General features: G+C 40.2%; 1 protein-coding gene and 1 pseudogene across 1 annotated transcript in view; one reads left to right on the top strand and one right to left on the bottom strand.

Annotated features, from left to right (window-relative positions):
• ATG10 (autophagy related 10) overlaps nucleotides 1-10,869 on the top strand; it is a 376,082-nt gene that overhangs the window by 238,744 nt on the left and 126,469 nt on the right. The window contains exon 4 of the mRNA XM_004703653.3: nucleotides 7,690-7,828. Coding sequence (XP_004703710.1) covers nucleotides 7,690-7,828 — 139 coding nt within the window. The remainder of the gene's footprint in view (nucleotides 1-7,689; nucleotides 7,829-10,869) is intronic.
• On the bottom strand, nucleotides 4,238-5,273 carry LOC115873715 (annotated as a pseudogene).

Genomic DNA, 10,869 nt, shown 5'->3' with positions numbered 1-10,869 from the left:
CCTAACCCAACCCACTGCCATTGAGTTGATTCTGACTCATAACAACCTTATATGTCGAATTTCTGAGACTGTAAACTTTTATGGGAGCAGAAATCCTCAACTGTCTTCTTCAGAGGCAAGTGAATTTGAATTGTTAGGCTTGCTTTTAGAAGCCCAGCTCCTCACCCACCATGACACCCTGTCTCCCTAAACCTCACTGTAGACCTACTGAATCCAAATTTTATGATGAAACCTGGGAATACATGTTTAACATTCACCACCCCTATGAATCTAATGATCTTTTGCAAAGTTAAAAAAGTCCCACGATTGGAGCTTGAAGATTTAATTAAGTTTGTGTCCCAGCTGTATTTCTTACTGGTGGGATGGCCTTGAGGCCAAATAGTATAGTGTCCATAAGTGCTTAAAAAACTACGTCATTGTTAGCTGCTCTTGAGCCATGAAGAGCTCATGCTCATTGAAAGTAGATGCTGTCAGATTAGGGACCCTCCCCATGGCTGGATGCAGATCTCACCATTGGGATCCATTGGGCTTTCACTGTCTGATTTTCAGAAGATCACTTGGCTTTCCTTCCTAGTCCATCTTAGTCTGGAAATCACACTACAATGTGTTCAGTCTCATAGCAACATACAAGCTAGGTGGTGGCAGCTGAAGAGGTGCGTTGGCTGGGAATCCAACCCAGGTCTTCTCTGGGGGAGATGAGAATCCTATTACTGAGCCACCACTGCCTGTAGAAAAACTAGAAAACCTTATAACTGATGCTAGTCTTAATTACCTAACCTTAAAGGGTAACTGGGTAGATACACATTTTGACTGACTTCAGAAGCCAGAGAACCAGGTGAAAAATCTTTCCTTCTTCCTTGAGGTGGTCATGACTTTAATAAGAAATTTCGGCTTTTCAAGTCCCTTATTCTGCTAATTCTTGTGGATTTCGGTGTAAACATTGTTCCTGCACAGCAGACATCTCAAAAAGATGAGACTTAACTTGTTTTTTCAGTCCTTTTTATCCCTTCTCATTACAAAACTATTTTTCAACAGTGTCTTTTTTACACGATAAGGTAGTAAGAACTAATTAACATACTCTAGCTACTGTTAAGCATCACTCCTCCTCCTTCTTGCCTGAGAACCTGTGTTCTCTAGCATAGAATCTAAGAGACAGCTTCTTTTCTGCTTCTACCTTTATTTAGCCTATTTGCTAGCTGCCCAGCTCCGGGCACATGCTGTCTCTGGAGCAGTGTTTCTTAAAGGAAACAGAGCCGAAGAAGCACAATAGAGCCAGTTGGAAATACCCAGAAAGCTGCCAGATGTGCTCTGGCTGGCTTTGGAGCCCTCTCCCCTCCTGCCTTGCCCTTGAGCATGCCAGTCTGCAGAGGAGGATTTAATCCCACACTGGAGACAGATACTTCCTCTCAGTGGGAACCCACATTGGCCATGCTGATGCTAATTCACTCCCTTCTGATGTAGCAGGGAGAGCAAAGAATACTGCCTCGCTCCCCCTCTTCTATAAAATCAGTAGTAGGAGTGAAAATGTTACTGGGAAAGGTGGAGCCTCAGTGGGATGCTATTGCTGGGATCATCGTGCTGACCACCCTTTGTTGTTTCAGCGATGCCCCTGGAGGCTCTCAAACACATGCCTGCCATGTGCTGAACCCTCTTCTATGTACCAGATACAACGTTTACAGTTTCTCCAAGAGTGACATTGCTTGCAAGGGTCCTTGTGACAGCCATTTGAAAGTCATGGAGATTTTAAGAAGAGACTCCGCTAGAGGTTGAGGGGAAAGACCACGACCCCATAAACTGATGAGCATGTGAAACAAAACATGGAGACAGTCTATTTGTCGTCTCATGTAGATTGTTTTTATAATTCACTGTAATTGTTTTAATATTTAGAATTCCTTCTTAGGGAATTGATTTTTCAATGGTTTATCAAAAGGCTTCGTCACTAGCCAGCCTTTCACACCTCTGAACACATGAAGTGGGGGTTGGTTTAAGACGATCTGCTAACAGAGAGTTTGTTGCATAGTCCATTTTCCAATTGGGATCGGGTTGCTTATATGTCCACTCACGGTTGTAGCAAAGGACAGTCTCAGAACCTGTGGTATCTCCACCACACATTGATACTTTTGGCTAGGACTTTGCTGGTGCATGTGTTTAAGCACTGGACTACTAACTGAAAGGCTGAGGGTTCAAATCCACCCAGAAAGTAGTGGTTTCTTCCCAAAGGTTACAACCACGACAACTGAGTGTAGTTTTACTCTGCACACTTGGGTTGACATAAAACGGAAAAAAAACAAAACCCAACCTCAATGGTAACTAATAGCAACAGTTAAATTTGAGTTAAACCTCTAATGGGGTAGAAGTTTAAACAAAACAACAACTCTTCCTCAAAGGATAAAGTATCCTTGGTGATTGATTCCGGGATCCCCTTGCAGACACCAAAATCCAAGCTTTCTCAGGTCCCATATGTAAATGGAAAAACTCATTAGCAAAGAGCCTACCCACCTCCTCCACTTTTAAATCTTCTGCTGATTACTTCTAATACCGTAGCCATGTGAATACGATGTGAATGTACTTATGCTCCCTCTTAGGCTGTAAAGGACTGCTTTGGCGGCATAGTGGTGACTCATTGGGTAGCTGTGAGGTGGCAGCAGCTCCCATGCAGAGGTACAGGTTCAGGAACTCACTGGGGCAGTTCAACCCTGCCCTTTAGGGCTGCATGGCGTCTGAATCCACTCCATAGCAATGAGTTTGGTTTGTTTTTTCGACCACATAAGTGCTTACTTAAAAAAGAAAATCTTCAAATTAGAATACATTCATAGACTCAGAGCCCTTGGACATGTAGGGTCAGCTATATTATGACTACAGCTGATTACTGTTGTTTGCTCAGTAATAGTAATAGAGATTATTAGTGATAGGAGAAAAGTTTTTCTCCCTTCAGTGACTTTTCTCTGAGAGCCAAATAGAGATATGGATCTTATTTTCAAAGCTCAATACGCTATTTGGGTTTGCTTTCAATAAAATATCTTTGAAGTGTCTTCAGCATGATCCCTATTTAATGGAATTTAGTTATAAAGCTTAATTCATATCAGATTTTCTAAATGAGAGATCACTGTCAACTTATTGTTAATTGAATTCAGTAAATTCAAGGTTTCTATAATTAATGTGAACCACTTAATCTTTTAGCTACTTGAGTGAATGTAATTCTCTAAACACAGGTATCTTCTCATTTAATGAAATAGTCCCATTTAAAAAAAAATGTATATAAGATTTCTTTTTTCTATTAGCTGTTAATATCAAATTAAACATACTCAGCCCTTCACACATCACAGAATTTAAAAAAACAACCAAAAAACAGCCTAGTAAAATATTAACATATGTTCTTAAAATGTTAACACTGATATTAAATTGTCTGAAGCATCAATCCAAATTACATATATAAGTAATTTGTAGCATCAGTTTAAAATACATACATAGAAATGGGAAGTAGCATACTACAAGCTACTGAGCAGGGCTCTGAATGAGGTCCAGTTCTACCTGTCTCTCTAACTACATTGGGTAAACCACTGATCTTTATAGGCCTTACTGTTCAGATCAAAGTGTTAGGTTAGATGGGAAGATTGAAGTTCATTTTACCATTTGAGTTGCATGATTCTGTATACTGTTATGTGGTTTTGGACACTTTTTTTGTTTTGTGTGTATACTTTGTACACATTTTATATTCTAATTTATTTTTGGAGAATTTAAATACTCAAAAAAAATGGACAGGGTAATATAATGAACATCTAGCAGACACAACAGCCATCAGTCAATCTGTGGCCGGTCCTGCCACTTTGCATCTGCACACACCAATCCCTTCCCCCCACCCCTTTTTTTTTAAAGTTAAAAATGTATTTAAAAACAGATGTTTCCAAATGGCAGTTTGAAGGAAGCAACTAACAGTTAACTTCACACTGTCTATATTGTACTTCTTTTGCTCCTGGAGTCTTCTTGTGCCTTTAATTTTTGAAACTCAGACAGCAGCAACAGACATTATCTCTAAAGGTAGAGGTATCATTCGACCTCCTGCTGGCCACTCTTCTAAATACAAATGGGCAAAGTCTTAAACCCCTTTTACTCATTTCATTGGAAGAAAAAAATAAGTCTAACTTGGATATTAGAAATGAAAGCAAACACACACATACACACTCCTGTAAAAGTATCACTGTTTCATTTATTTTAAGCAGTCCAATTTTATTTGCTCTTAATATCCTTTTAATTCATTGTCTATCTTCTGCACTAATCCTTGCTTAAGTAGCTCCTTAATATTTTCTCTTGCTTCCTCTGCTAACTTTTCATTTGAAAAATCCTCATCAGAAGTGGTCAAAGAGCCCTTGATGCCAGTGTTGTCTTCAGAGTTGGTAGCTCTTCTCCTTTCTTTATTAACTTGGCTCCTGGCCTGGTATTCTGATCCCAGGAAATGGGTTCCTCATAAGCATCCAAGTAGGTAATTCCATCTCAAAGCCAACCAGCGATTCAACTAGTGAGCTTGTCACATTTGTGTATAAGGCCTTTGAAATTTCTCCTCTCCTTGTAAATATTGGGTGCCTGATTCAGAGCATAAATCCAGGTGCGGTTTGCCTTCTCCAAGAAAGGCCCTCCGTACTATCTTTCATTCCAAGTTCTATTTGTACCTCCAGTGCTTGGTCTTTCGCATCCCAGTGCTCACTGCAGACCACCTCCTGGGTTATTTGGAAGCACCCTGGGCCTCCCTGGGTGCTTCACGAGTCTAGTCTGCAGTGATGTTTACATTTGGTAGGTGCTCTCCCACCACAGGATTGTGGCATGACGTCCAGTCCACAGAGGCCCTGCTGAAACTTAGGTCTACAATGATTAGACATCCTCTTGGAAGATTCCTGTCTTGCTGATGGAGGGTTCTTCCAACCATGAAACCAAAATCTCCAAAGATTTGGAAAACAAACTAACAAACAATAATGTCTCCCTTGGAGCACTGATGACCATCTTTGAAACTCTTTGCCATACGCTTCAGATTGTTTCTGGTTTTCACTATTTGATAGAACCTCAAAAGCAGCACCTAGATCCTAGAATTTCTCCAGTGCTCATAGGCCATCAGGGTTCCAGGTAGGATCAAACTGCAGGGTTGGTTATTTATAGGCTTTTGAAATACCCATTATAGAGGGAGTTTGAGGCACCATGAAGATCTTACAGACATGTATCTGGCAACCATGGCTGATGAGGTATGGCAGAAATAGACAGAGTCCCAGGTTCTGAGGGGGCATGGCTCCTCAGTCCCAGATGTTATCCCATGTGCTCTGCACAGCCCCGTCCAACAGGGTCTCCCACTCCATCAACAGCAACAGCTAGCCAGTCCTCCACTATTTATAGTAAACTCCCTCAGTTCACATGAGATCTGTGCCGTCTTTTAGCACCTTGAGTCCTTAGACATTATGTAATTCTTAACAAGACTCCAAAAATGCTTCACCAATTTTTTCCCATTGCATTTCTTGAGAAATTTGAGAGAATTGTGGATTCACTTGCAATCAACTTGATGGCAATGGGTTTGGGTTTTGAATATATTCCTGTATGTGTATGCATATATTTCTATGTGTTGATTTACATCCAATAATAAATTTTTATTTCTTATCCATAAGTATAAGAAATAAAGTAATTCAACCACAAAAATACAATGGGAAAGATGAACCAAGAGTAAGAACAAACAAATCACGATTTTGCTGACTTTAAACCAGGCAGTCTTCCCTGTCCTGTTTATCCATGTACAGAATATGTGTAGGAGCACAATGAAATGTTCTGAAATTCCCATTCTCTTTAATGTGATTTATTGAATGCCTTAGTGCAGTCAGTGGAACACAAGTAAACATCTTTTTGGTGTCTTCTGCTTGGCCAAGAGCCATATGACATCAGCAGTGATATCCCTAGTGCCTTTATTTTGTAGTATCAGATAACTGTGATCAACAATAGGAACTATGAACCAATGATGACTTACACATGCCACAAAATACTGTGAAACTAGAAAAGAAGAACTAACCGCACAGCAGTGACATGGTAGCACATGGACATGTAAGATATCCTTGAGTGAAAAACCAAATGGAGGGACAGATGTATATGCAGCATGATTCAACTGTGTGTGTGTGTGCGCGCGCGTGTATGCACACATTCACACACACCAAAACATAGCAAGCTTCTGGAATGAAAAACCACACTGACCTGTTAGACGTGGTTACACATCTGAGATAGCTGGGACGAGAATTACACTTCTCATTTTGTGTAGTTCGGCAGTGTTTGCCATTCTTCATCGCAAAGGTGCAGTGTTTTCATAATGTTCAGAAAGAAGAGAAATTTCAAATGCTGGACACTTCAATCTTTGACACAATAAGAAAGAATTTTGTTTAAAAACTGCTTTGAAAAAACCCTGCTGTGAGAGAAGTCACAAGTACCCATATACTTGGTGATTTAGCAATCCTCTTTCGCACAACTCATTAATTTTAGGTATCTTTCAATATTATTTCTGATTATTTTAACCCATTGTGCTTAATTGATAGCATGTACCTGGGTTTTGTGGAAACAGTATGTTGCAGCCCTTTCTGATGGTGATTTATAGATTGGAATCTCCCCAGGTGAGTTGACTCTGAGCAGGGCCCTGGAGGAGGAGACAGTGATCTGAGACAGCAGTGCTTGTACTTCACTCCAGGGAAGCCTTACTTCATATGGATAAACTTTTGACATCTTTCCTGTGCCTCTTTCCAACAGTTTATTGTTGTTGTAACTGTCTTAATGAGGAGTCGAAATGAGCCAAATCACCCGGCTTCATCCCTTTTACTGATTTCATTGCAAAGGAAATTCTTCACCCCAAATAAATACTTGAATAGAGGATGAAACCAGATTCTAATTCATCCTCTTCCTTAATCGCTTCAAAACAGTAAGATTTCTTTTTCACAACCCCCACATGTGATAAAGAAATACAAACCAACCCAAGGGTGATTAGGTAGAAGAGAGATTCCTGTCACCATTGAGACTTACAGCACCCTGTTTAAGTTGCCATTGGTATTTGCTACCTAGTCTATCATAAAGCAGGATTTGTTGTAGTAATATACCCAAATAGCACAATTGTGAAGATTCATCTTAGCTTTTGAAATGTGCCTAACAAACTCAACCTCTTGCAAATAACTTTCTTATTCAAAATGGATCTGGGAATTGTTCAGCACACAGTGAGTCATTGTTTGCAAGTACAATAGAATCTTTAGGGCCATTTCCCAGGCTCTTGTTCAATTGTTCGGATGTTTTTAGCTATCACAGGTAGGGAAAAAGGTAGCTTGTACAGCCATCAGCTTGTGGCTAAAATTGTATAGTAAAAATGTTTGCAGAGTTGCTGTTGAAATGGATTTTGTGTGTGTGCTTTCTGTTGGCCTATTACTTTCTCCAGAGCGGCTTTGTCTCTTAAAAACAATCTGGAATTACTTTATGTTAATGTTTTCTGGTTTTACTATTTACCCAGGACTCAAATGGTAAACATTAATGTGGGAGACTCCCTTTCCCTACTTCGTTGGCCTGTATTTACTTAACTGTTATTCTGCAGGAAGAAAATCTCACCTTCGTTCCCTCTTCATGTTAGTGCATGCACCCTTTTGTTGTTGTTTAATTGACAAACTCGTTTTTTGTTGTTGTTGTTTTTTTCAGGAGGATTTAGAGCTCCCCCCTGATGATTCTGAAGTGACCGAGTCTGCAGTGGAGTGGGACACGATTAAATATGAGTATCATGTCTTGTATTCCTGTAGCTACCAAGTGCCTGTGCTTTACTTCAGGGCAAGCTTTTTAGGTAAGATGGTATCTGATGCGAGAACTCAATTCATAGCAGAAAAGGCAGAACGCATATTGGGAAAATCATTGGTGGGGGTGGCTCAGAGAGGGAGAAAAGAGTTAAAAATAAGAAAACTGTGGGTGAGGTAAGGTTTTACCAGTAAATTTTCTCATGCTTCAGAAAGAGTGAGTACCAAGACTTCAGAGTGAATGATATCATCCCAGCCTTAAGTCTGAGCTTCAGATTCTTGGCCTCCTGCCCGAGGCTGAGTAAACCCCCCTGGCCCTTCCCTTCACTTTAAACAAGTAGGGACAACTTAAAGCTACAATGTTTATTTACTTCCAACTGTCCAGCGCAAATCCCTTCCGATTTTCAAGCGATCCTATTATCTATTCTCTGGAGCTGCAGTGCCTTTTCCTCCTGAAGCCGATCACTATTTCGAGAGCCGTTTATCAATTAGCGTAAGTTCTACTTAAAAATAACACGGTTTCCTTTGGCCCGCCAGCCGTCCACTCGCATGCCTCTGCTTCCCCGGTTGCTGCTGTTACTGAACTCCTTCCCCTGCCAAGAAGGTGGAACACCCAGCTCCTTTGAGGTCGTCCTAATAAAGCTTACTTAATCAGCAGCCACACGGAGCCTGCCTGCTGCAGCTCTGCCCCCAGTGCCCACCAGCCAAACGGGGTCAGCCCTGTGAGGTCCTGCTGCCCTGGACGCAGAGACCCAGAGGAGCCTCTTCCTGGCCCACCCCCTCCTCCCTCTCCCCTTTTTCTCTCAGGCCTTATCAGCAGCATTTTGCATTTTGAACAGGCTTCTAACTTTTTCTGGATAGCTAAGACATCTGAATTTAGCCAGTGATATTTTATTTTTAATTAAAAAGTAGCTTAAGCTGCTTTGAATGTGTATTTGGTAGATTTAATCACTTGCTGCCTTATATTGTTTAATGGTCTCTAATTTTGCAGTGTTGGCGGTTTAACAAGCACTTAGGATTTAAAACACAAGAACAAATTCCCATAGACTCCCTGGTGAGAAGATTTTAATCTGAGGTGCAGTTCCTAAGAACTGACAATTTGGGGTAAATTTTCAACATGGGACATGGGGAATTGAGGACAAGGATAGTTCACTAATTCACAAACTCTTGCTGCAGGTTTATCCAGATGATTATTAGCAGCATTTAAAACTTCCCCTTTATGGTGATTATATTTGGTTTGGAGCCCAGAGGTGAAAAAGAGCGCTTCTTTGTCAGTGAGCTGGGCAATGCTAAAAAGCAGAAGGAGCTGTATTTATTATTTACACAGGAGAAGGAATCGACCTTCTTGGTTTGGGTTTCCTTCTGGATTCAAAGGCATGTGAAGGCGCAGGTCGAGGAACTAGGACACCGCTTCTCCGATCCTGTACTTTCATAGAAGTAATTAGTATTCACCATCAGCAGTTAATCACCAGAGAAGAGCTCCCAGAGACAAAACAAGTTGTTTAGCTTGTCAGCATTAGGGAATCGGAGGTCTTGAAACATGACTGCTTCGAGCTGGAAGTGGGTCTTGCTGGAGCTGGTGGGTGAGCTCATGCGTGCGCTTTGCTCTGATGTGCCAACAGCTCCCCTCACAGTACAGCTCAGTAATTGTTCCTGCAAGTCCAATTATATTTTAATGGCATGTGTGTACTTCCTAAGATCCTTTTCTCCGCGATCGCTTTCTAGTTCTTTGTATATTGCGAAACTATCCCTTGTGTGCACCTGACAAAGGAAAACCAAAACAAGTCATTCGTTTGAGGTCTTCCTTGCTCACCTCTCCCCACTCACCCTCTACCCCCTCCCTAGCCCCACTTCGATCCTCTGTTGTATAGAATGGGCATCAGGGTGTTTAAAAACATTCCTTTCACTCCCAAATTCACTTCGTGCTTGTTTGGGTACATGAAAATATCACGTTTATTGTTTTGTAAAGCATACGGAATGTTTTCTCATAGAGAGTCATGAAAAACAGTTCCTCCTTTTATCATATTTGTATATTTTCTCTTTGCCTAGCTTCACTTAATGGCTGTGAAAGAAATGTTTCACCTTTTATTCTAACATTTTATATATATATGTATATATGTGTGTGTGTGTTTATATATATATATTATTTCCCTCAGTTCATTCCATGTTCTTATGATAGCTAATCCTTTCGGCCCTCCATGTGTTTGTTAACAAATCTGCCCGCGTGCTGGATGGATTCCTAATGTCTTCCTCTTATTCCAGATCCAGGTTTTTCTCTGTCTCCTTTCAGGAGAGTTCCGACCTAGAAAAGAATAACTATAAATTTCTTGCCCAGGGGTCTTTTTCTTGCTTCAAAAATAGTTCACCAAGTCTTGTTTTTTGACAGATACTTAGAATTTCTTTTGTATTTAATACTTACTAAATTTCATTTCTCTGCTTTGTTAAGAATTGTTTTGCGGTTCCTCTCTTTTAAGAAGAAAAACAAGTAATAAATGGTTCCCGTTTAAATAGACATTACTCATTCTTTCATGAACTAGCTTAGATTCCTGAAGAAATCTTTATTCTGTTTCTTATAATGCAAGTCTACTCCACTGTGAGTTCTTGCTCCTGTTTATGGTGCAGTGCCCACTTGGCCAACCGCTGTCCCAGATTCAGCTAAAATGCCTTCTACTTTCTGCTACTCCTGTGTCATATCAGCTCATATCACTAGTTGCACTATTGCAGTTATTTTACTTGTTCATTTGTTTATTTGTTGCATTATTATAGTTATTTGTTTACATGTTTATAAGATAGTGAGCTAGAAGTTAGGGTTCTATGGAAAAAGAGGAGAGGAAGGGAATTTATAATATTGAGTGACTACAAAATGATAGGCTATATTCGTTGCTGTATGCAGGTGGGGAGTGTGAAAAGACTGAGTTATAGTCAATTAATTTGGTCCTTCTAGCCATAACTGCTGTGTTAGACAGGGTTCTCTAGAGAGATAAAACCAAACTGCTGATAATTTAATATATTTATTTATAAAGATAGATATGTAACAAGAAATGAACTGTTAAATCATATACAGATAAATATATAATACAAGAAATAAACA

Source organism: Echinops telfairi, unplaced genomic scaffold (genome assembly GCF_000313985.2).
Source record: "Echinops telfairi isolate 266 unplaced genomic scaffold, ASM31398v2 ScPeMD7_7469;HRSCAF=8507_1, whole genome shotgun sequence".
Classification (NCBI taxonomy): Eukaryota; Metazoa; Chordata; class Mammalia; order Afrosoricida; family Tenrecidae; genus Echinops; species Echinops telfairi.
The sequence above is the reverse complement of the archived record's forward strand: the minus strand, read 5'-3'. Positions and strand labels throughout refer to the sequence as shown.